Source organism: Oncorhynchus clarkii, chromosome 2 (genome assembly GCF_045791955.1).
Source record: "Oncorhynchus clarkii lewisi isolate Uvic-CL-2024 chromosome 2, UVic_Ocla_1.0, whole genome shotgun sequence".
NCBI lineage: Eukaryota > Metazoa > Chordata > Actinopteri > Salmoniformes > Salmonidae > Oncorhynchus > Oncorhynchus clarkii.
In genome coordinates, this window is record NC_092148.1 from 12134021 (window position 1) to 12159739 (window position 25719).

The 25719-nt window shown below is 44.3% G+C and overlaps 4 protein-coding genes across 9 annotated transcripts; 2 read left to right on the top strand and 2 right to left on the bottom strand.

The window, feature by feature from the left end:
- Nucleotides 1-2280: 2280 nt before the first annotated feature.
- Nucleotides 2281-3841, bottom strand: LOC139421389 (NADH dehydrogenase [ubiquinone] 1 alpha subcomplex subunit 3-like). Its single transcript, XM_071172245.1, has 4 exons — nt 3706-3841; nt 2857-2931; nt 2567-2644; nt 2281-2477 (listed from the first exon to the last, which is right to left on the bottom strand). The coding sequence occupies exons 1-4, from the start codon at nt 3839-3841 to the stop codon at nt 2386-2388; spliced, it is 381 nt and encodes a 126-aa protein (XP_071028346.1). The 3' UTR covers nt 2281-2385.
- Nucleotides 3757-6621, top strand: LOC139421381 (TCF3 fusion partner homolog). 2 transcript variants are annotated; one of them, XM_071172222.1, is made up of 7 exons: nt 3757-3865; nt 4368-4469; nt 4713-4859; nt 5234-5304; nt 5435-5504; nt 5764-5916; nt 6189-6621. In XM_071172222.1, the coding sequence occupies exons 1-7, from the start codon at nt 3857-3859 to the stop codon at nt 6261-6263; spliced, it is 627 nt and encodes a 208-aa protein (XP_071028323.1). In that variant the 5' UTR covers nt 3757-3856; the 3' UTR covers nt 6264-6621. The 2 variants fall into 2 exon arrangements, with proteins under 2 accessions (XP_071028323.1, XP_071028334.1); XM_071172233.1 differs by lacking the exon at nt 3757-3865 and adding an exon at nt 3985-4163.
- A 155-nt stretch (nt 6622-6776) lies between these two features.
- On the top strand, nt 6777-17932 carry LOC139421363 (CCR4-NOT transcription complex subunit 3-like). 5 transcript variants are annotated; one of them, XM_071172172.1, is made up of 19 exons: nt 6777-6925; nt 7452-7506; nt 7681-7748; nt 7848-7922; nt 8057-8146; nt 11485-11613; nt 11767-11862; nt 12339-12636; nt 12903-13036; nt 13166-13222; nt 13343-14228; nt 14342-14447; nt 14527-14668; nt 15188-15301; nt 15941-16040; nt 16220-16418; nt 16513-16645; nt 16748-16873; nt 16997-17932. In XM_071172172.1, exons 2-19 carry the CDS (start codon nt 7482-7484, stop codon nt 17093-17095), a joined length of 2877 nt encoding a protein of 958 aa, XP_071028273.1. In that variant the 5' UTR covers nt 6777-6925; nt 7452-7481; the 3' UTR covers nt 17096-17932. The 5 variants fall into 5 exon arrangements, with proteins under 5 accessions (XP_071028273.1, XP_071028293.1, XP_071028284.1 ...); XM_071172192.1 differs by having other exon boundaries at nt 12339-12558; XM_071172183.1 differs by having other exon boundaries at nt 12345-12636.
- A 3227-nt stretch (nt 17933-21159) lies between these two features.
- Nucleotides 21160-25520, bottom strand: LOC139421395 (U4/U6 small nuclear ribonucleoprotein Prp31). Its single transcript, XM_071172258.1, has 13 exons — nt 25397-25520; nt 24653-24865; nt 24312-24372; nt 23963-24046; nt 23768-23865; nt 23549-23655; nt 22932-23101; nt 22690-22847; nt 22510-22599; nt 22304-22431; nt 22120-22192; nt 21720-22019; nt 21160-21547 (listed from the first exon to the last, which is right to left on the bottom strand). Exons 2-13 carry the CDS (start codon nt 24863-24865, stop codon nt 21431-21433), a joined length of 1599 nt encoding a protein of 532 aa, XP_071028359.1. The 5' UTR covers nt 25397-25520; the 3' UTR covers nt 21160-21430.
- Nucleotides 25521-25719: the final 199 nt, after the last annotated feature.

Sequence of the window (25719 nt, forward strand, 5' to 3'; positions counted from 1 at the left end):
TCTTCGCATTGAACAACCAAACCATTTTGCTGGTATTTGATTTAAAATCTCCTCGGCTTCAGTGGAATTGAGTGGCCACAAATGCCTTATACTCCTTAATCCATAAGACCCTATGCACATAATTAGTACAATTTTACTGTAGGCAATAGTTTCAGTTGTATTTATTTGATTTTACGGTATCCAATTGGTAGTTAGTCTTATCCCATCGCTGCAACTCCCGTACGGACTCCGAAACACAACCCAGCCGCACTGTTTCTTGTCACAATTACCCGCTTAATCAGCCGCAACAATGTGTCGGAGGAAACACTGCATCGTGCGTTGTGCCCGGCCTGCCACAGGAGTCGCTAGAGCGCAATGGGACAAGAACATCTCTGCCGGCCAAACCCTCCGCTAGCCCGAACGACGCTGGGCCAATTGTGCACCGCCCTATGGGTCTCCCGGTCACGGCCGGCTGCGACAGAGCCTGGACTCTAGTGGCACAGCTAGGCAGCTAGACCACTGCGCCACTCGGGAGGCCCCAGTAGTCTATGTTCTTGATGATAAAGCATTCCTATGCCGATTATGTTTTTATGTGTAAAAGCACATTTCCACATTGCATGGACAATAACATTTTTCTAATGTAATCTATTTAATGTATTTTATAAACAGATTTAATTCTTAATAAGTGTGGCCATATATGTGGCTGGTGGGGAAACATAGAAAGTCAGATGTACGAAGAGCCACCAGCACCTCCTCTGAGATAAGGGTGTGGGCTGGACTGCTGAACATCCCAGCCTCCTGGAACTCTCTGGACCAGCCAGGGGCCCCCAAGGAGGTGGCCTGCTGGAAGGGACCCCGTGGGGCCAAGTCTGGGTTCCAGCCTTCAGATGAGTCCTCATCATGGGAGCTGAAGGGGTCTTGAGGGAAGTCTCCTGAAATACAGTGTAGCATCTTGACTGTTTCTCATACTGCTCAAAACTCAAAGATTGCTGTAATTCCGTAACTAAAAACTAGCTGGATCAGCATTCAAACTTCTTTCATCACACCAGTTAACTGTCTAACAGGATGTAATAGGTACAGTCAGATACTGTATTCCAGTATTCCAGTTCCACTAATAGGTACAGTCAGATACTGTATTCCAGTATTCCAGTTCCACTAATAGGTAGTCAGATACTGTATTCCAGTATTCCAGTTCCACTAATAGGTACAGTCAGATACTGTATTCCAGTATTCCAGTTCCACTAATAGGTAGTCAGTTAGAGTTGCACCACTTCTGTTCCAGCCCAACACACCTGATTCAGCTACTCAACTAAACATGTACAGCCACTGATTAGCTGCATCTGGTGTATTAGTGTTGGGCTAGAATAAAATGTGCAACACTTAGAAACACTGAGCTATAAGCCAGCTGAGATAAAGCTTCTCCAGCCAGCAGCATGCCTCATCTGCACTGAGTGACCGTCTTCCTCCACAGGTGAAGATGACCACTGGAATGAACTCTCAACCACACAGCGACACTCTATATGTTTTTCTGTCTATCGCCTGCAGCCCAGCCACCAGCAGATACACGCTAGTACCACTGCTTTCCACATCATATCCCAGGAGAAAAGAGAACAAGTGATTGGAGATTCTAGATTTGGAGCAGGTGTTAATTTCAAGCTTTCTCTGTGTTTCCAAGAGTTATGTGAGTTCCTCAGTGACCTGAGGTTGGTTTATAAAGGGGTCCTCAGCCCTGTGAGGAAGAGGTGTAACCTGAACACAGACACCCCCAGGAGACCAATAGATAAGAGAGCAGAGAGCTTTATGGACACAAAGCACAGACCAAAGGTCCCATAATTAACCAATACTTCCCAAATGGGGGATGATATCAGAGGGCTTTGTAATCTGATTTGATTTTTAAATACATTTTCTGGATGTCAAAGCCACATTTAAAATTATAATTTCCCACCCCTTTTTTTGTGGTCATCCACCATCTCACATCCACTTGACTGCCAGACATTTCTTGTGTGTGTGTAGGGCTAGTAGCTTGTAGTTCTAAAGTCTGTTGCCTATTGTATAAAAGTACACAATAGGTTAATGCAGTACACATTGTATATTAGTAGTTTTCCTAACATTAATTTCTGAATTGAATCAAGGGTGTATTAATCCAATGAGGTTGTGAATACCTTTTGAATAAGTAATTTTATTTAAAAGGAAATATGTGTTGTGTTTCAAGATACAATACACATGCTACAATATTCATAAAAATGGCCAAATCATATTGACATCAAACAACATCCCAACAGAATCCAAGAGCAAAGTTGGTGGTATTAAATAGATCATCTTTATTGAGGGCCATCTACTGAGAAGCAGACACAGAGAGACAGGAACAACGGGCTGTGATCTGTACAGGGAAGAGAATGTGGACGGTTACAGGCTTTTAATCCAGTCCAGGTTTGGTCCTTTAGGGTCACAAGGGTGGCTGGGGACATCGTCCATCTTGCCATTGTTTCGCACAGGGACTGGGGGAGAGAGGAAAAAGGTTTTGTTTATGCCATCAACTGTCTAGGGCCAGACTTAATGATTTGCTCATAATGGTTTAATGGCTTACCTGGGTAGTTGTATGGCACAGCTGCATTCATCATGCCTGAGTACTTCGTTAAGGGACTCACTAATGGAACAGTAACGGCTGGGAAGAAATACATGAAATATCAATGATATGTTACACCAAGTGAACACACAACTCAATTCAGGGAGGGCTGAAGGGCAGTGCACACAAGTTTATTTTATGTGTATCATGTAATGTCAGAATCCATAAGGTGTAACTACAGTTGAATTTAGCATATTGTAAGATATGAGCATTACAACCTGTGTGATGTATACTTTGAGAGATGTACTGACCGAGAAGTCCAATTGCACAGGCGGCCAATACCACTGGCTCCTTATTCCATGCATTCTTCAGGAAAGCTCCAATTCCTGGCAGGAGAAGCAAACAGACATTTAAGTTACAGTGGCACAAATGCACTGTGTTATGGATGATCTATGATCCAGTGATTGATGAATGTTTTAAGGATATAGCTAGATACAAATAGCTTGCTGGGCTTATATGACTCGAAACTACATGTCATATACCCATTAGTTTGAGTCTATACAGTATTGTAAACATGACAGCATTGCGCAGATAAATACTGAAGATGAAGCTAGAAGATCAACCCTATCCAACTGCTCTGTTTACACAAGGGTAAGCAGGACACAACGTTTGGGAACGTTCAGATAGAAATACGCTATATACAACAAACATGCCTCTCTGACATGTAGAATAAGAATCACATCAGCTCTAATTAATGGGATTTCTATCTGCAAAGTTCGACAACTGAACGTGGCCCAGGTTTACACTCAGCTCAGTCAGAAGAGAGCGGTGGACTGCGGAATGCAAGCGATTCAGATTGGAGATATTTAATGATCAAACTACTACATTCTGATTTGAGCTTTTACCTAAAAAAGGTTAGGTAAAGAATGAAGTGGAGACGCGACATGCAGCTAAAACAAATCGGCTAACTCTATGTTGGTCCAAGGTCACACATTTCGTTTGGCATGGTAAATTAAAATATGCATACTAAATTAGAGTTGAATACAATATTTTGTTACAATTAATCATACACTAGCATTATCAGAACACCAGTGTTTGATTGACAGAGGGATCAAGCATAAAACGAAACAGCTAGCTCGCTAATAGCAAAGTTCACCCACCTGCCATGTTGCTGTTTGTAGTATTGCCGGGCTGGGGAACATGGGAACTGTAGTCTACATAATGTCGTATAATTATTGCGCCAGTTGCAACAACACAAAAAGGTTGTTTGACAGCGTGAAATCTGCGGTGATGCATTGACCGCTGCGGTCAATGGATCGGGTAAACATATGTTTAAAGTGTCAGTCAGACCATCCAGATACAGTAGTTAGTCGTAAATCTTCAAAATAATGCTGCGCATGTTAGATGCTTTTCAGTAACGTCGTTAGAAAGTTAGGCTAACATTAGCTAGTCGAATGTGTTGTCATCTCGGTTTAATCGTTTTCAAGAAAAGCTCACGTTAACGAGTTGTGATTTCGTCAACCAAATCAAACTTAGGTCACCTAAATGTAGTTTTATTTGGAGTTGAGGACGGTGTAGCTGATTAGCTAACGCTGTCTGCAAGCAATTAGTTATTATGGTAACTAGCTATAACATTCCTAAAGATTAGCCCCACATAGGACGAGGCGTCCTTTAGTGTAGGGCTAAAGAAAATATGCTGTCAGGTTGAGTCAAGGAATTAACCCTACCTGTTTGTCAAATGTAGTGTAGATTCGTGACACCGTCTAAGGGGTGATTTATGAGGGGGTGAACGATCTTATTCCTCCTTCCACCCCTCACACAGATGATGGAGGATTTCTCCGGCCTGGCCCTGCCGCCTCTCTTTGGGGGCCACATCCTGGAAGCAGAGCTGGAGCCAGGTGGGGTGGAACTGGGCCCAGGGGAGGTAAGTAAGAGTTCTGAGTCAGACTATTATGAATCCAGTGGCTCGGTTGGTTGGAAATTGAATATGGTGCTAGAGCCGGGGTATTCAACTCTTACTCAACGAGGTCCAGAATCTGCTGTTTTTTTGTTCTACCTGATAATGAATTGCACACCCCAGGTGTCCAAGGTCTAATTCAGTCCCTGCTTAGAGGGGAATGATGAAAGAAACAAAAATGGTGTGTGCTAAATGACAGTTTATCATTAGGTAGAGCTTGGCCCTGGGGTCAGCGAGTTGCTAGAGGGCAGAGGTCAAGGGTCAGGAGCAAGGCCAGAGCAGCAGCAGGAGGAGAGGAGAGAATTGGAGAAGAGGAAGTACCTGGCTTTGATCAAGAGGTGTAAGGAGATCGAACAGGTGAGTGACTGGGGAATCATTTGTGTGTGTGATTGTACGACCCTGCCAAGTGTGGATTTTTATTGCGCCTTTACTATCGTATCTTCAGGTAGTGCTCTATTTAAGAACCAAGTTATATGGATGAGCATCTGTGAACATATAGTTTGCTGTTGGTAATGCCAGTGCATACATGTGGCATAAAGAAATGCATGGTAATGAATCCTTTCTAGGGTTGCAAAATGTTCAATACATTTTCTGGTTTTCCAGAAATCCTGGTTGGAGGTTTCTGGATTTCCTGCTTATTCCCTCCTGAATCCGGGAATCCGCAAACCAGGGCATTTATTGACCGTTCCAGGAACTTTGCACCCCTAATCCTTTCACCATTTTCTCTGCAGGTGAATGAGAAGATCCTTGGTCGCCTTCACCAGGTACAAAGACTAACACGTCGCATGAAGAAAGAGAGAAGGTAAAAAAGGACTGAAGCTCTGTCTGTCCTTTCATTGGTTCATGTCTTTTTCAGTCTATGGTCTATTGGCCTGTCCATTGTAAATACAGGCTAGCTCAACTACAACAGCAACTGAACTTCCCTACTGTAGGTTCCTAATGAAGACCCTCGACGCCCATGGAGATGACTATAGAAATGCACAGCTCACCATATCGCTTGAGGTGAGAATAATATTTTCAAAAAGTTAAAAAGTGTTTCTTTAATAATAAACCAGTAGAGTTCCATGATATACAGTTATAGTATATTGAAATGTAACAACGATTCGTTATTCAATCTTTCACCATTAACTTTGATGGTGATGTAGAAGATGTCAACTGGGTGGTTTTCTGTTGGCATGAAACTGGAGAACTCTTCTGAAACTGAGTTTCCCCCCCCACATACTATATCTTTATACTAAAAGTAACACTGTTGTTGTTTCAGGAAGAGTCTGGTGCCCATTTAGACATCAGCCCTGGAGTAGAAGATGATAGGCTGAATGACCTTCCTAGCTCCTCCCCCTCTGTCCCTTTCCAATCCACAGTGGGATCCAAGAAGAAGAGGCATCGAGTTCCAAAACAGGAGAAAGACCCACAGGTGAGACGCACTCATAAACCTTGAGTGTGAAATTAACGTGTACACCCAAACTAAATGAATGAACAAAGACTGTAATGGTGAAATGTTTGTGCAACTATGTGCAGAGAAAGGTGACGGCTTCTCCTTTACACTGACAGTGTATTGCGTATTCTATTCTGTGCATATGGAACAGATTGCACTCCAGCGTTCTCCAATCTGGCAGACGACAGATCTGTCAGTCTGTTTCCCTACAGTGGTTCTGTTGTTAACACCATCTTCACTCCTCTCCACAGACTGAAGCAGACCTCTCCATGTTGTCAGAGTCGCAGTTCTGTGACTTTCCCAGCCCAACCGCTTTGTCTCACTGACCAGGGGAATGGCCGGCTGCTAGTGGGAGGAGAAATGAAGCAGCATTCTGTTGCTTGGCCTCCCACTTCCCCAGACGTGATGTCACTGAAACGCATACAGCCAGGGCTGTAATGAAAAACATAGTGGATAAGATTATAATTTATGCACAACTATGGTCTGGAAATGGCTGAAGGTCTTGACCATGGTAATCCACCCACCCATTCTGCTCGAGTAGAGAATGCATGGTCCGGTCCTTGCGGAAGTTACATTGACAGTACATGTATTGATGTGAACCTTTTATCAGGATACTCTGAACATGTTTTATGATTGTTTGTCGACGTGACGCTTACTAAATGTTCTGTATAAAATGTTTATTCAGAACTTCAGGATTCAGTTTTTTATATATTTTATCATTGACCCATCAATCATCTGATAAACCAATCACAGGAAAGTATACCTGCGGAAGTTGTCCAACGACGGTGGAGAATTTGGTCCTATCATAGCTTGGAGGTAGGGTTTAGGCCAGAATCCACATTTTGTGGGTGGGATTTATCTACCGTCCATCTTTAGTGTACTGTACAGCCAGATTGACGAAAAGAAAACACAAATTGGAAGTAAAGAAGACTGGGGAAATAGTTTTGAGTTCTAATTGAAAGAGACAAACGAAAAGCCCAAACCCTAGGTAAATGTCTAAAACAAATGTGAATTTAGCTGGTTGACACAGTTTCCCTAATTTTCATAAATTACCAGCTAGCTAGCATTGTGATTGCAGTAGCTAGCTACATTTGCTAGCATTATAACAATTACCAACATAACGTCAACTGTGCCCAAAATATAATTGCAATATATACACTTCATGCATAATAATGCATCGAATAGCAATTGCATTGAAATGAGTTGTCGAAACCTGCCAAACAGCATGTGAATTGGCTACGTTAGCTAGCTGGCTAATGTTGCTGACATTTCCAGCTAGACATCTATTGAACTGTTTTACGATTGATGAAAATAGTGATGTACGCTAAAATTACCCGCATGTTAATTCTTTGCTAAACCGAGGTACATTTCGCTGCAAGTGTTTGTATAATCTGTAGCTACTAGATGCTATGAAGCTAGCTAGGGACTTAGATACAATGCAATCAATGTTCATTTAGTCTGTTTGCATTGTTTTTAGCTAACGTTAATCTGTTATCTCCTTCTCTCAATGAAAGACGGTATGAGGACATTGTCGTAGTGAAGCCATGGCTGATAAGAGAAAACTCCAAGGTAACTAGCATAGAGCGATGATGGACGTAATGGACTGGAGACTGACCTCACACACACTTTCGACTATCAGTTATTTAAATTATTGGATTAATCTTTGAGATTCAATGTAATATGTTAGTCCAGTAAAATATATTGGCATATTTTCATAATGACCTCTTTCTTTCCTCTCCCCAGGTGAAATTGACAGATGTTTGAAAAAGGTAGCTGAAGGCGTAGAACAGTTTGAAGACATTTGGCAGAAGGTGAGGACTCCTTAACACTATGCATTGCATATTCACTGTGCATGAAACAATGATTTGTCTTCTATCAAACAAACTGATCTTTGTCACTTTGTTTCACAGCTTCACAATGCAGCCAATGCCAACCAAAAGGAAAAATATGAGGCAGACCTTAAAAAAGAGATTAAAAAGCTACAGGTAAGACTAATTGCCTACTAATAGTAAGCAATATATGAAGCCGTCTTAATATCCCATGTTGTCTGCTCACACTGATAAAGCTATGGGTCTTTACTTAAGTTCTAATTGTTGTTTTCTTGTCATCTCTCCTGCAGCGATTGAGGGATCAGATAAAAACATGGGTGGCATCAAATGAGATCAAAGACAAAAGGCAGCTAGTGGATAATCGCAAGGTCATAGAGACGGTAATACTCTCCAAAATAGCTTCTTTGTTTAACACTGATAGGAGAAAAGGGCGATTAGGTCTCCACCATATTGTGTTTACCTTTCAACTAGGGCCAGGACGATACCAGTGTTGCGATACCGTGGCAAGGAAACAAAACACGAAGCGGATAAAATAATATATATATATATATATATATATACTGTATATCATTATGTTGTCCAGAGGGACATTTTATTTATTTTCCAAGCTATAGCACACACTATTTTACATACAGCAGTGTTTTAAAGGACCATAGCCATAAGACTGCTAAATAGTTAATTAAATGGTTCTATGGACTATCTGCATTAACCCTATCTCAAATCCCAATTCTATTTGGCACATGCTTTGTGAACAATCAGTGTAGACTAACAGTGCAGAGAGAAAGTGTAGAAAAATAATAACATGAGGAATAAATACACAATAGGTAACAATAACTTAGCTATGTACATGAGTATGTGTAGGGGTATGAGGTAATTGAGGTTGATGTGTACAACCATATACACTGAACAAAAGTATAAATACACCATATAAAGTGTTGGTCCTGTGTTTTATGAGCTGAAATAAAAAAAAATCCCACAAATGTTCCATACGCACATAAAGCTTATTTCTTTCAAATTTTGAGCACAAATTTGTTTATATCCCTGTTAGTGAGCTTTTCTCCTTTGCCAAGATAATCCATCCACCTGACAGGTGTGGCATATCAAGAGGCTGATTAAACAGTATGATTACACAGGTGCACCTTGTGCTGGGTACAATAAAAGGCAACCCAAGGTATTTCAGTCACTAATGAAGCCCTTTTAATGGGGAAAAACTTATTCTGATTGGCTGGTCCTGGCTCCCCAGTGGGTGGGCCTGGCTGCCAAATGGGTGGGCCTGTGCCCAACCGCGGCTTCACCACTGCCCAGTCATGTGAAATCCATAGATTAGGACCTAATGAATTCATATCAATTGACTGATTTCCTTATATGAACTGTAGCTTAGTAAAATATTAGAAATTATTGAATGACTAGGCAACAGGATATATAATAAACAGTAACAGCAGCGTATGTGTTGGGTCGAAAGAGTTAGTGCAAAAGGATCAATGCAGATAGTCCGGTAGCTATTGGTTAACTGATATTATCTTGCACTGACTATGCACACTCACAAGACTATATATACGCACTATACACTGAGTGTACAAAACATTAGGAACACCTTCCTAATATTGAGTTGTACCCCCTTTTGCCCTCAGAACAGCCTACATTTTTCAGGCATGGACTCTACAAGGTGTCAGGGTTTCACAGGGATGCTGGCCAATGTTGACTCCAATGCTTCCCACAGTTGTCAAGTTGGCTGGATGTTCTTTGGGTGGGGGACCATTCTTGATACACACAGGAAAACCTTTAGTGTGACAAACCCAGCAGCGTTGCAGTTCTTGACACACTCAAACCGGTGCACACTCAAACCGGTGCGTCTGGCACTTACTACCATACCCTGTTCAAAGGCACTTAAAGCTTTTGTCTTGCCCGCTGTCCCTCTGAATGGCACACATACACAATCAGTCTCAAGGTTTAAAAATCTTTCTTTAACCTGTCTCCCTCCCCTTCATCGACACTGATTTCAAGGGGATTTAACAGGTGACATCAATAAGGGATCATAGCATTCACCTGGTCTGTCATGGAAAGAGCATCTGTTCCTAATGTTTTGTACGCTCAGTGTATATACACTACACTCACACAGCACAAACACATTCACATACACTACATACGCACACATACCAACATAACACACTTTCACACCCATCATTTGCTGCTGCTACTCTGTTCCTTTTTCTTACTATTATCTATTCTGATGCCTAGTCACTTTGCATTTTCTGTACACATCTATCTCAAATACCTTGTACTGTACCCCTGCACATTGATCTGGTACTCCCTGTATATGCACTATATATACAAAAGTATTTGGGCACCCATTCAAATGAATGGATTCAGCTATTTCAGCCACACCAGCTGCTGATAGGTGTATAAAGTCGAACACTGCCATGCAATCTCCATAGACAAACATTGGCAGTAGAATGGCCTTACTGAAGAGCTCAGTGACATTTCAACAAGTCAGTTCGTCACATTTCTGACCTGCTAGAGCTGCCCCGGGCAACTGTAAGTGCTGTTATTGTGAAGTGGAAACGTCTAAGAGCAACAACGGCTCAGCCGTGAAGTGGTAGGCCACACAAGCTCACAGAACGGGACCGCCAATTGGTAAAAATCGTCTGTCGTTGGTTGCAACACTAACTATCAAGTTCCAAACTACCTCTGGAAGCAACATCGGCACAAGAACTGTTCGTCTGGAGCTTCTTGAAATGGGTTTCCATGGCCAAGCAGCCGCACACAAGCCTAAGCTCACTATGTGCAATGTTAAGCGTTGGCTGGAGTGGTAAAGCTTGCCGCCATTGGACTCTGGAGCAGTGGAACACGTTCTCTGGAGTGATGAATCACGCTTCAACATTTGGCAGTCTGACAGACTAATCTGCTGAGTTTGGCGGATGGCAGGAGAACGCTACCTGCCCCAATGCATAGTGCCAATTGTAAAGTTTTGATGGTGGAGGAATAATGGTCTGGGCTGTTTTTATGGTTTGGGCTTGGCCCCTTAGTTCCAGTAAATTGAAATCTTAATACTACAGCATACAATGACATTCTAGACTTCCAACTTTGTGGCAACAGTTTGGGGAAGGCCCTTTCCTGTTTCAGCAAGATAATGACTCCTTGCACAAATTAACGTCCGTACAGAAATGGTTTGTCAAGATCGGTGTGGAAGAACTTGACTGGCGTGCACAGCCCTAACCTCAACCCCATCGACCACCTTTGGGCTGAATGGGAGCAAGTCCCCGCAGCAATGTTCCAACACTAGTGAGAAGCCTTCCCAGAAGAGTGGAGGCTGTTATAGCAGCAAAGGGGGGACCAACTCCATATTAATGCTCATGGTTTTGGAATGAGACGTTCAATGAGTAGGTGTCCACACACTTCTGGTCATGTACTGTAGCTTCATTCTTGTGTATTTTATTCCTCCTGTGTTACTATTTTATTATTATTTTTCAACTCTGCATCATTGAGAATTGCCCGTAAAGCAAGCATTTTATGAAAAGTCTACACCCGTTGTATTCGGCGCATGTGACAAATAAAATTTGATTTGAACAGAGTTTGGTCTGCTTTAGTTTTTAATATTTTTGCCATGGAAAAATGGTGTGCTATTGGTATCATCACAACCCTACTTTCAACTCATCTCAGTGCTCATGGAGAGGGTATGCGATCCTGTCTGACATAACATCTGACATTCTCTCCTTAGCAAATGGAGCGGTTTAAGGTGGTAGAGCGGGAGACAAAGACGAAGGCCTACTCTAAAGAAGGCCTGGGGCTCGCCCTGAAAGTGGACCCAGCTCAGAGGGAGAAAGAAGAGACGGGAAACTGGCTAACGGTAACAGCCTCTGGGCCGTTGGTATTTTGACTCATGCATAGTGGTAGTGTCTCCTGAACGATGGGTCGGGTGGATGGTTCACACTGGCTCTGCCTTGTTTTCTGGGTGGTGATCTGTTCTTCTTTTTCCCCATTCTCTCTTTTTTTCCCCCAGAATACGATAGACACTCTAAATATGCAGGTGGACCAGTTTGAGAGTGAGGTGGAATCCCTCTTCATTCAAACAAGGAAGAAGAAAGGAGAGAAAGAGGTCAGTCTCCTTCCATCTCATTCCCTATACATTAACTTTTTCTGTGTATGTAGTCTAATTAAGCAATAAGGCCCGGGGTGTGGTATATGGCCAATATACCATGGCTAAGGGCTGTTCTTACAAACCCAAACCCCCAAGGTGCCTTATTGCTATTATAAACTGGTAACCAATGTAATTAGAACAGTAAAAATACATGTTTTGTCATACCCGTGGTATACGGTCTGATATACCACAGCTGTCAGCCCATCAGTATTCAGGGCTCAAACCACCCAGTTTATAATAATGAATCAGATATTGGGTTGGATGATGTTGCTCCTAGACTCTGATCTAAGGTCAGTCTTGCATTTCCCCCTAAAAGGATTTGGGGAAGGCAAGTTGATCCGACATCTGTGCCTAAGAAAGACTTCTACCTGCATTACAAAAGTCACCTGAACAGTTTATAACCACGTGTGCCTGTTTCTCTGGCTGTCTCGTAGAAGCAGGATCGCATTGAGGAGCTAAAGAGGTTTATAGAAAGGCATAGGTACCACATTCGCATGCTGGAGACCATCCTGCGCATGCTAGACAACGACTCGGTGCAGGTGGACTCCATCCAGAAGATCAAGGACGACGTGGAGTACTACATGGAGTCGTCACAGGACCCAGACTTTGAGGAGAACGAGTTCATTTACGACGACCTGGATCTGGAGGACATCCGTGAGTCGCCCATGGACAGCCAGGAGCTCGATGACGAGTCCTGGGATGATCATGATGATGATGCTCATGCTATCAGCTGTGGGTCTGGATGAATGGTCCCTCATGAACGTCTGTTGGGTCTGGGTGGATGGATGTTCTCTAATCAACATCTGTTAGCTGGGTTGACAGTCGGTTTAGAAGAGCTTGATCTGTGGTGTTTCTGTGGCTCTGGATGTTGATGATTGTTAAAAACAACATTTATATATTAGATTTCCCCTGAAAATCTTATCATTGAAATAAACCAGTAGCCTTTTCTCCCTGATTTATGCCCTTCACTCTTTCTCTCCCTCTCTCTTCCCCTCTAGCTGCAGCGCTGGTGGCCACCTCTCCAACGGGCATGGGGAACATAGAGGATGAGATGTTCCTCCACTCGAGCAGCACTCCCACCTCCACCACCTCCTCTTCCCCCATCCCTCCATCCCCGGCCACCTGCACTGCTGTAAGCACATCTGCCTTCACTGATTGGTTGTTTGTATAGAAACTACAATCACTTACTTGATCAGTGTCATAAAAGTACAGTACATTGATACTTACACATGCACTGTTTGTGCCTGCATGGGTTCTGCAGGAGAACTCTGAGGACGATAAGAAGAGAGGGCGGTCGACAGACAGTGACGTTAGTCAGGTGAGACCGAGCTTCTACAATATATGTTTATAGCTCAATAGAGAACTGGATTTCTTCAGAAATGTAGTTTTTCTGTTTCCCTGTTCTGTTTGTACTAAACTGATGCTGTGTCATTTTCAGTCTCCTGCGAAGAACGGCACTTCCTCCTTGTTGTCCTTTTCCTCGTCCGCCAATTCCGGGTCCTCTTCTTCCTCCTCTCTTGTATCCATGGCCGCCATTGTCGGAGGCAACCCTGGGGTTCCCACAAGCAACAGTCTAATAGGAAGCTTCAGCAGCGCCGTACAACAACATCAGCCTCAACCTCCACAGCAACCAGTCCTGCAGCCACTGCAACAACCACAACAACCCCAAACAAAACCTTGCACCCCCAGCCCACCCAGCCACCCCCTTCTCTCCACCGCCCCCTCTCTCCCCACACCCACCACACCCATCTCAGCCTCCCCAAACTCCCTGCCCCAGGTCTTGCCTGGTCATATCCTCAACTCCAGCCTAGGCCTTGGGTTGGGCCTGGGTAAAGTTGGCATGACGGGGACAAGCAGTGCCAACTCAATGTCTGGTCTTGGCCTGACTGGGATGTCTGCCTCTCTGAACACCATGGCAGGCCTGCTCTCTGGGTCCACCCATGCCCCTTACGCCCAGGCAGCCGCGTTGGGAGGCCTGGGTCTGAGTACCACTACCCAGTCCAGTGTCTCAGTGGAGAGCTCCTCCATCCCCACCTCTTGCTCCAGTGGAGTGACCACCAACGGGGCTGGGACAGGCCTGGGCCTGCTGGGGTCCAGCCCAGCACACGGCTCCCTGACTGGGGGGATCCTGGGCCTGGTGTCTGGGCAGAGTGTGATCCCTGGGCCCCCTCTGATCCCTCTCAGCCCGGTCGGTGCTGCCCCTGGGGGGGCAGTGGGGATGATGGGAGGAAACGGAGGAAGCATGGGGCCAATCGGAGGAGTAGTTGGGTCGAACGCAGCCCCTGCCAGACCGCCCAGTGGACTGAAGCAGAACGGAAGCACAAGTATGTTCACTGTCTGTGTGGCTGTCTGGGTTTGTCTGTTTCTTTATGTACCTTTTCTGGATGTGGGATTGAGCATTAGTAGTAATGTTTCCACCGTCTTTCCCATGGCCCAGGTTACAGTGCTGTGGTGGCAGAGAGCACAGCAGAGTCCGCCTTCAGCACACCCAGCCAATCACAGAGCAGCCAGCCTTCCTCGCTGACCTCCTCAGCCAGTCAGCAGTAAGTGATATCAAATTCATCCAAGACCATTCATTTTTTTCGATGATAAAAATGTCCTTATGTCTTCTCTCTCCCTCAGTATGGACAACGGTCCCAGCCTCATCAGCTCCATCACCTTGCCCCCCAGCTCTCCGTCCCCCTCGTTTTCCGACAGTATCACCGGTGGAGGGAGTCTCCTCAACGGACCCCACTCCTACACACAGGCCTCTGAGGGCCTCAAGGTGAGGGGAGATGGAGGGGAAGGACAGACAGATGTGAGGCTGAGAGATGAGCACTTTGTCCTGATGTTCTTAAATGGCCTCCTCTCCTACCACTGTTTCCCTTCGGCTCGGAGAGGTTTTATACAGTTCAACAGAGGGATGGAGACAGTTGGCCATTTAACAGTATGAGAACACAGTGTTTGGTGAACACTAGAACCTCCACGGCAGCCATTTTGACCGTGGTTGTCTATAATACGAATACAACTTGGAAACAAACAAACTCACAAAAATACTGATAGTTTAGAAATTAACACAATTTTCAAAACTTTCTCCGCATAAAGAAAAAGAAATTCACAAAATGTGCTGTAGATCACAACTCCCACACCATTCACAACAAATTTTGTCAGCTATTCGGGAGATTTCCAATGATGAAGCATCTCCTAAATGACCTTTTTTTCTGTTATTTCTTAGTTAATTAACATGTATAATAGCATTGTAATAAGGTTAGAATAACCTGTAGAGACTGCCCTCTGTCCCCAGCTTCCTACAGACCTCCGTCAGATACTGATGGAGACCAGAATGTCAGCGCAGGTCCCAGAGCCGCCAGGGGCCATGGCTACAGCCACTAACACACGAAAGAGAAAGCAGTGTCAGGTAGAGACCCACACACACACGGAAATATACACATTCATACTCGACTTACACACACTCACTCCTAAACACATCCACAAAGCCACTAACACAGGAAACCGAAAGGTGACACAGATTTAAATACACACAATCTCTAACTCTGACACAGACACGCTTACACACCAAAAATATAGAAAGAAGGTTGAGGTAGTCAGATATCAGTGCTAGCCAAAAAAACATCTGTGTCACAGGGAAATTGACATTGCCAAGTGGCTGGATTAGTTCCTCCACCACACACCAAGAACATACAAGATATATGATTGAAGAGCCTGTATTTGTAAAGATTGTGTATAGTGTTGAATTAGTAAGGACTCCATAGGATCTTGAATTGGCAGGTTTATTTGGTCATTGTTGGTGCAGTCATTGTGGCTGGCCGTGGGGGTTCTAGTTGCAGGTAGGAGTGTGTTGCTTCACACCATACAGGGAATGGATGGTGGACTGGTACCAGGCTTCTACTAGTATCTCATGGTGGAAGAACTGTTGAATTGTGTATTGGTTTTCATAAATTCTGTTATCTTTGACCCTTGCTCTTCCAAACTCCCCCTCACCCCACTCTCTCTCTCTCTGTTCCATCCATCTCTCCTCCCTCCCTCCTTCCCTCAGGCCCCGGAGCCTCTGAGTTCTCTGAAGGCGATGGCTGAGAGAGCAGCATTAGGATCAGGTCTGGATGGAGAGATCCCCAACCTGCACCTCACAGACAGAGGTAAGAATCAACTCAATTAACAAGTTTAAAATCACATCTTGAAGGCATTACACAAATAAACAGTCATGCAATTTGACAAAGCACATGCCAGTTGCAGGTGACATCATTTCTAATTGTCTGTCTGTTGATGATATCCCCACCAGCTGTAACTCAACCAATCCCCTCCTGTCTCTCCTCAGACATCTTCTCTGGTTCGTCGGCTGCCCCCGGCACGCCCGCGGCCCCCCAGCCCTCCCTGTCGGAGGTGAGCATCCCCCCTTCCCTGGGGGTGTGTCCCCTGGGTCCCACTCCACTCTCCAAGGACCAGGTGTACCAACAGACCATGCAGGAGTCTGCTTGGACACACATGCCACACCCCTCAGACTCCGAGAGGATCAGGTAACAACGCCGTCCGCTGGAATACTGGGGTGTAGACACTGGGCTTTCTCTGAGGAGATATTAACATGCACGTCTGTGCTACTCTCTCCTGTAGGCAATACCTGATGAGGAACCCATGCCCCACCCTGCCATTCCATCATCAGATGCCCCCCCACCACTCAGACTCTATAGAGTTCTACCAGAGACTGTCCACAGAGACGCTCTTCTTCATCTTCTACTACCTGGAGGTAACACACACACCATCCCCTATCTGTCCGCTCTTGCCTTGTCACTGTAGGGTCCAATTGCTCACTCTCTCCTTTCTTTGTTTCTCGTTTACTCTCTCTCAGGGCACTAAAGCTCAGTACCTGTCAGCCAAGGCTCTGAAGAAGCAGTCGTGGAGGTTCCACACCAAGTACATGATGTGGTTCCAGAGGCACGAAGAACCCAAGACTATCACTGATGAGTTTGAACAGGTACAGTAGAACCTTGGTACCTCCTGTGCTGTTATTGTTGGAGGCACCATGGGTCTGTATAGAACAATGAGCCATTGATGAGCCAACATAGAGTGAGTGATTAATACTGTCCTCCTCCCTCAGGGCACTTACATCTACTTTGACTATGAGAAGTGGGGTCAGAGGAAGAAGGAGGGGTTCACCTTTGAGTACAGGTACCTGGAAGACCGAGACCTGCAGTGACAGAGGGAGGAGAAACGTGCTGCTGTTGACATTCCGAGACTGACCTAACTCCATGCTGTGGATAGAGATTGTGATGTGTAGTAGAACCCTGCTCCTAAAATGGAGGATGTTGTCTGTATAGGCAGCGTCTAATGGCACCCTACTCCCCACAGTGTACTACTCCGGCCCAAAGCCCTAGTAGTGGGGAATAGAACTCCCTACCTATAACGGGCTCTGGTCAGAAGTAGTGTACTAGGGGGGAGTAGGGAGTCGTCACAGATCTGTGCCTGTCTGAACACTCAGTATGTGGCATTACATTAGGAAGCTCCATGCATGTTCCCCATGTTGTTTTTGTTTTTCTTTCTGTTTCAACAACAACAAACTCTGTACTGCCCCCAACTGGAGTATAGAAGCCTTGGACTAAACAACAAGCAAACATACATTGGATTTGGTTACAAGTGAAAAAAGCCCATCTTGCTTGAATTGACTGTAATTAGTGGTTTAGAATGGAGACATACAGTTGTCTAGCTAGCCAGCAGACAGGGCTCCTTTTAAGATGTTATGATGCCTGTTGATTAAGTTCACTATTAGAGATAGTGAGTGATTATCAATAGTTTTATTGATGTTGTCTTGGTCGATAAAACGCTCTGATTGAGAATGACCACATGGCCTCTTCCTTTTGATGGGGATAGAGAGGCATTATTGGACATTGGATTAAATTGCTATGCAATTGAACTGGTCTCTGCCTCCCTCTCTCTTTACAAATAAAATATTTTAAAGTTTAACTGTGAAAGGAAACGCATCGTCATTGGGGCATTATGTTTGTGAGATTAGCTAATAAAGGATTTGTACCTGAAAGAAGCAGAGTTGTGTTGACATAAAGTTTGCATGATGATGTTCATGGTTTCTATACCATGAAGCACCAGCCACTATTGCCCTTCAAAGTATAACTACTAGTGGAAGGATGAGAACAGTAGAAATAGGATAATTCCCTTTGAGTCGGTGTATATTTACTCAAAAGGGTGTCAACAGTTCTCAGCCTTGCATGTAGTAATCTGTTCAACTCAATTTTATTCGTTATTTTAAATCGCTTCCAAAAGACCGTTTAACAAAACCTGATTCTGCCATTCAGGGCTCTGTTCAATCCGTATCTCAAAAGTTCAGCGCTAGAGTTTGAAAATGTAAAGGTAATGTTCCCGCGTTGACAATCGGAATTACTTTTACGTTTTTATTGCGCAATTCGTAACACTTCAGTGGTAGATTTGAATAGAGCTTAATTCACTGATTGCAACACTGCATTCAATTTACTACTCGTTTATACCAAGTTAAATTGTTTACTGAAATACTGTTGCATAGAATATGAAGCATGCATCAACCATTCAACCTAGAATGTTCTGAAAAAGCTGTTGGTGAATTTAACTTGGTTAGATGGATGAATCAATTGTGTATGGTTAAACTATCATGAGCGGTCTCCAGTGATTTAGTTCATTTAGAGGTTGTCCATGAGATAGACATTTCAGTTCTTTCCTGAAAGAGATTTTTGGAAAAAGGAATCGAGAGAAGTTGAGTTTTGCCTTTTATAAATTCTATTTTTGAAAAAGGGAAGGCTGAAATGTGAATGTCTCAAGAAAATACACTATTTACAGGCTGTTTTATCAAATTAAGTTGTCACGTTTATGCATAGGAGATGTCATGTTGGGGTAAAAACAGGATTGTAAAATTTCAATAAAATACTTTTCTGAAATTGTGATGACTATAAATGTCATATGTAACAATTATTTTGTATTAGAAGATCCATAAACCTATTTCATAAATAGCAAATTCCTAAAAACACTTCGATGTTGCTCAAAGCAACATATGGTCGTTATTATTTACATCATTGTAAATAAGAATGTGTTAATTGACTTGCCTAGTTAAAGGTTAAATACATTTTTTTTAAACAAAGCAATCCAATGCTATAGTGCATTCAGAAAGCATTCACACCCCTTCCCCTTTTCCACATTGTTACATTAAAGCCTTATTCTAAAATGGACTAAATACAAATTATCACTCAGCACACAACATCCCATAAAGACAAAGCGAAAACAGTTTTGTAATACACTGCTCAAAAAAATAAAGGGAAAACAAACACAATGTAACTCCAAGTTAATCACACTTCTGTGAAATCAAACTGTCCACTTAGGAAGCAACACTGATTGACAATAAATTTCATATGCTGTTGTGCAAATGGAATAGAAAACAGGTGGAAATTATAGGCAATTAGCAAGACACCCCCAATAAAGGAGTGGTTTTGCAGGTGGGGACCACAGACCACTTCTCAGTTCCTATGCTTCCTGGCTGATGTTTTGGTCACTTTTGAATGCTGCCGGTGCTTTCACTAGTGGTAGCATGAGACGGAGTCTACAACCCACACAAGTGGCTCAAGTAGTGCAGCTCATCCAGGATGACACATCAATGCGAGCTGTGGCAAGAAGGTTTGCTGTGTCTGTCAGCGTAGTGTCCAGAGAATGGACGCGCTACCAGGAGACAGGACAGTACATCAGGAGACGTGGAGGAGGCCGTAGGAGGGCAACAACCCAGCAGCAGGACCGCTATCTCCGCCTTTGTGCAAGGAGGAGCACTGCCAGAGCCCAGCAAAATGACTTCCAGCAGGCCACAAATGTGCATGTGTCTGCTCAAACGGTCAGAAACAGACTCCGTGAGGGTGGTATGAGGGCCCGACGTCCACAGGTGGGGGTTGTGCTTACAGCCCAACACCGTGCAGGACGTTTGGCATTTGCCAGAGAACACCAAGATTGGCAAATTCGCCACTGAGCACATGTGACAGTCTGGAGACGCCGCGGAGAACGTTCTGCTGCCTGCAACATCCTCCAGCATGACCGGTTTGGCGGTGGGTCAGTCATGGTGTGGGGTGGCATTTCTTTGGGGGGCCGCACAGCCCTCTATGTGCTCGCCAGAGGTAGCCTGACTGCCATTAGGTAGCGAGATGAGATCCTCAGACCCCTTGTGAGACCATATGCTGGTGCGGTTGGTCCTGGGTTCCTCCTAATGCAAGACAATGCTAGACCTCATGTGGCTGGAGTGTGTCAGCAGTTCCTGCAAGAGGAAGGCATTGATGCTATGGACTGGCCCGCCCATTCCCCAGACCTGAATCCAATTGAGCACATCTGGGACATCATGTCTTGCTCCATTGCACCACAGACTGTCCAGGACTTGGCCACCTCATCAGGAGCATGCCCAGGCGTTGTAGAGAGGTCATACAGGCACGTGGAGGCCACACACACTACGAAGCCTCATTTTGACTTGTTTTAAGGACATTACATCAAAGTTGGATCAGCCTGTAGTGTGGTTTTCCACTTTAATTTTGAGTGTGACTCCAAAGCCAGACCTCCATGGGTTGATAAATTTGATTTCCATTGATAATTTGTGTTATTTTGTTGTCAGCACATTCAACTATGTAAAAAAATAAGTATTTTATAAGAATATTTCATTGAGATCTAGGATGTTATTTTACTCTTCCTTTTTTTTTGAGCAGTGTGTATAGTACCAGTCAAAGGTTGACACCAACTTGTTCTTTATTTTCTACTTTGTATAATAGTGAAGACAAACTATGAAATAACACATATGGAATCATGTAATGATAAAAATTAAAATCAAGACATTTTATATTATTCAAAGTAGCCAAGAGTGTGCAGTTGTCATCAAGGGAAAGGGTGGCTACTTTGAAGAATCTCAAATCTAAAATATATTTTGATTTGTTAAACCCTTTTTTGGTTACTACATGATTCCATGTGTTAATTCATAGTTTTGATGTCTTCATTATTATTCTACAATGTTAGAAAATAGTCAAAATAAAGAAAAACCCTTGAATGAGTAGGTGTCCAAACTTGACTGGTACTCTGTGTGTGTGTGTGTGTGTGCGTACACAGACATACATTTGCAAAAACCCATTTCTGCTTTGTCATTCTGGGGTAGTGATTAAATTGAGTGGAAAAACAATTTTAGAATAAGTAACGTAACAAAATTTGGAAAAAGTCAAGGGGTCTCAATACTTTTCGAAAGCACTTTTCAGTAATGAGACAAGGAAGTATTAGTTTAATTTTATTAAAATGGAACAAAATGGAGTCAAAACGTTTTTCAAAAAGCACAACATGCTCTAAAACAAATATACAATCTAAATATATGTTCTTCACTGTTATGGTCGATCTTCTCCCCATGGTTATGCAATGACGCCTGATCAATCAGTCAGTGTGAATGCATTTCACTCAATATGCATTCATTTTGAAATACAAGTTGGTATGTCTGTATATCAGTCTCTCCTGTGTGTAAGTGTATGATAAATTGTATGTGTACTCCTCACTTTCCCTCTCCCTCCTTCTTGACCTTGAGGAACTCTGCCATGTTGGAGAAGTATTTCTGGTTGGCCTCAGCCACCTTCTTCTCTGCTGCATGCGGGTTCACGATCTCCAGTCCCTGAGGAACAGAGTTCAGTTCAAGTTCAATTCCACAACAAACAGAAACAAGGAGGCCACCCCTGCTGGTAAATGCGAACGTTACTGGTGATGAAGTGCTTCATTTGTTGACATAATAAAATCAAATACATGTAGCTTTTTTTCATGTGAAAACAAAAACCAATTAGGCCTACCTGTAGTGGAGTGAAGGCTACGCTGGAACTTGTTCCTGAGGAGTTGTCTCTGACCGAGGACCTCCCGCCGACTGTGGACCTCCCGCCGACTGTGGACCTGCTGCCGACTGTGGACCTGCCGCCGACCGTGGACCTGCCGCCGTATGTCATGTTCTGCTTCTGCAGCTTCCTCTGTAGGGACTTGGATATCCTGGCCTTGGTGGCCTCGTTGACCTGAGCCTGTCTGACGCGTCCGCTGCCCGACTTCCCCAGCTGGCCCAGACTGAAACCCAGGTCCTCCTGGTACGCATCATCCTCAATCTGAGAGAAACAGAGGGTGGTTGGTTAAAAATATTTATTGTAATTACACATAGTAAAATATAGTAACAGCTGTCCTGAAAGACAGATTAGCTGTTCTGACCTCTGCGAAGGTCATCCTGTTGGCATGTTTCCTGATCTCTGTCAGACCCAGACGCTCCTTCATCTTACGATACCTGGACAAGGACAGACAAAAAATGAGACCATCAATAAATACTGTTTAACATTGCACTTTGAAAAAAATGACAACTCAGGACCAGTTATCTACACATCCCTAAAGTAAATACCTCCGCCCTCCTCTCTTCTTCCTCTGTCCGTCCAACGGTGCTGGCAGGGGTTTGACAGTCTTCACTGGTGGAGGCTCCTGCCATTTATCAAACTTCTTCTCGATCTCCTCTTTCAGGTCGTAGCCCACCTGCACAGAGAGAATAAGACCAGAGTTAATATGTAACAGACGTTTATTTACCCCTTTCTTCCCTGTTCCAGTTCTCACCTTGCCGTCTGCACTCTCGTGGAAGCTGTCCACTCGGGATGCCAGGGTGCACTTAGCTGAAACCAGGCGTGCTGCCTTTCTCCTCAGGTCCTACAACACAGGGATAACTCTTGTTAGCTTAGGTAAAGCCACAGTCAAACAAAGCTCTTGGGAACACAGCGCCAAGTGTGGTGCACTGACCGGGGGTAGAGTCTGGACCACATCACAGTGGTAGATGTAGCCGGTGTGTGGGAGCAAAGCAGTGCTGCTGAACCCTGACAGGGTCCTCTTCTGGGTTCCCAGTAGCATCAGGTTACAGGCTGGCATCTTAGACAGGTTGGTCAGGCCCCCAGCAATACCTACCACCACAGGGAGGAAGACGACCGTATGATTGGGAGAATCCTGTAAATTATATAAAAAACTAAATCATTATAATCACTGACCCATGATCTTGGCTGCAGTCGAGGCTCCAACGATGACTGACAGATTAGGAGCAATGAATGACATCCTGGACTCCACATATTCATAGATCCTGTGTTTTGATTGGTTCAGCTCTAGCGCCATGTCACAGGCCTCCTCCAACCTCTTCAGTTCATCCTCACCCAGCATCGTCCTGGAAACAAGTCATGTTGATATTCCAACATCATTGAGATGGAAAGGTGGTCTGCAACCAAATGGATGTTACGGTTCCCTGTTGTGTAGATAATGTAAGGTCTATTGATCATATTTCTATCTGAACATTCTGTAAATGTCTGCTCCACCAAATAAGTTCACTCCCATTGGTGGACCTCTCCAACTAAATCAACCCAGGTGTCCCTGCTCTTACCCCTGCGTGGTGGAGGCTGTGACGTGTCCCTGCTCGTACCCCTGCGTGGTGGAGGCTGTGACGTGTCCCTGCTCTTACCCCTGCGTGGTGGAGGCTGTGACGTGTCCCTGCTCTTACCCCTGCGTGGTGGAGGCTGTGACGCGTCCCTGCTCTTACCCCTGCGTGGTGGAGGCTGTGACGCGTCCCTGCTCTTACCCCTGCGTGGTGGAGGCTGTGATGTGTCCCTGCTCTTACCCCTGTGTGGTGGAGGCTGTGACGCTGACCACCATGATGGTGGCGTTGGTCAGGATCTGCTGCAGATTCTCGTTGTTCTTACACTTGTCCAGGTTGTTCCCCAGCTCCTACACACACAGTGTTCAGCCCAACAGCAGGGACATGAATAGTAGACAACAGTTTAAAACAATGTAGACACATTTTGATGTGGAAGAGAATTCTCCTCTAACATCAGCTCACCTTGACAGTGCGGACATAATCCAGAGAGTTGGGCACCAGGGATTCCAACTCAGGGAACCTCTTAGAATACTTGTCGCGTACAAACTTGTGAATGATGTCTGACAAAGACAAACAAAGACGCCATTAGACATAACGCAATGCAAGCAAATTACAGCAGCATATTGACACAATCACTTATGAACATAGTGGACTCACTCAGTTCGTTCTCAATTTCTACTGTGAGGTTATTGGCAGCAACGATGAGCTTGTATTCTGGGTCTGCCTCCACCGGACCGGAGACTGAAGAGAAAGGGAAGAGAGGAGAGTCAGTAAAACCACAAGATGGAGGTTCAGAAACCATTGAAGTAGAATCAGTATCCATTGTATTCAGAGTGGAACATAAACCACAGAACGAGACATCCAAACAGCCAATTATAGAAGTGCTGTGTCTTCAATAGGGCGCCATGTAGCCTAGAGGTTAGAGCATTGGCAAAGTAACTGACCCAGTAAAACAACCCTATCCGGTGTATGTGACAACAAAAACATAGAAACAGTCAACAATCACCTTCAGAGTTCTTGCGCTGCTTCTCGACATAGATTGCAATTTTGTCCATGATCTCTGAGAACTGTAAACAAACAAATTGTGGGTTTTCAAAACAAACCTTGGAAATAGCTTATATGTTCTAGAACAGGGTTTCCCAGTCCTGGGCCCCCCCTGGGAGCATGTTTTTGTTTTTACCTTAGAACTACAGAGCTGATTAAATCATCAAAGCTTGCTGAGTTGGTTATTTGAATCAGTGCTAGGGCAAAACTCAAATATGTACCCACGGGGGGCTCCAGGACCCAGTTTGGGAAACCCTGTTCTAGTATATTGACTGCGCACAGCTCCACACACAGTGTCCTGACCTGTTTGCTGTTGCGTAGTTTAGCGATGGACGACACACTCTCAGCTCCGCTGTAGTCCACCTCCATCTCCTCTGGAATGTCCTCCAAACCTCCCTCTACCTGTCCCTCCCCTGCCTCCCCATCACTCTCCCCCTCTTCCCCCGGGTACAGCCCATCCTCCCCCTCATCCCCCGCCTCCTCCAGATCAGCCAGGAGCTCATCGGCCAGAGACATCTGCAGGAAAGGAACAACAATGTGGGACAAGGCTGTGTGACATGGGGAGGGATATGAAGTCAATTCCTAGCTAGCCCACAGCTGAGCACGCACACGTGTGTAAATGACCTAGAGTGAAAACGTGTGCAATGTCTAAATGTGAGAATCTATATAATCTTTACCATAAAAACAATTGGTTATGGTTCATTGATTAATTTGTAGCTAGCTAACGTTAGCTGTGGCGCATCTCAGTGCTAGAGGCGTCACTATAGACCCTGGTTCGAGTCCAGGCTGTATCACAACCGGCCGTGATTGGAAGTCCCATAAGGTGGTGCACAATTGGCCCAGCGTCGTCCCGGTTAGGCCGTCATTGTAAATAATAATTAGTTCTTAATTAACTGACTTGCCTAGTTAAATAAAGGTTGAAAAAAATAATAATTCAAAGCTGGCCTCGCTGGATAACCGTGGCTATAACAGCAGTTAGCTAGCTAAGTCTAGGGAAACGTTCGCAAGTTAGCTGAAATTATACGGCACAAATTTATGAGAACTTACCTTCGGAGTTCGAAACTCCTACCGTCAAAAGAAACCCTACAAATCCAACAACTTTCGAAATACGTTCGACGTTAAAAAATATTTGCTTGCGTTATCAACGTCGCCTCTATAGCGAGTCGCAGACGAAAGGCATCACTATAAATGATCTAACGTTTGTAACGTTGAGCCTTGAGCAAGGCTTTATGGGAATTGCTGTTTTTATCCGTAGTATAGGCCAGTATCAGACCTGGATAAATGTGAATGGTCTTTATCTCACTCATATTTCCAGTCTTAATGCATTCTATATTCAATGGCTAGACATTCCGCGATTTACTTTGGGTAGA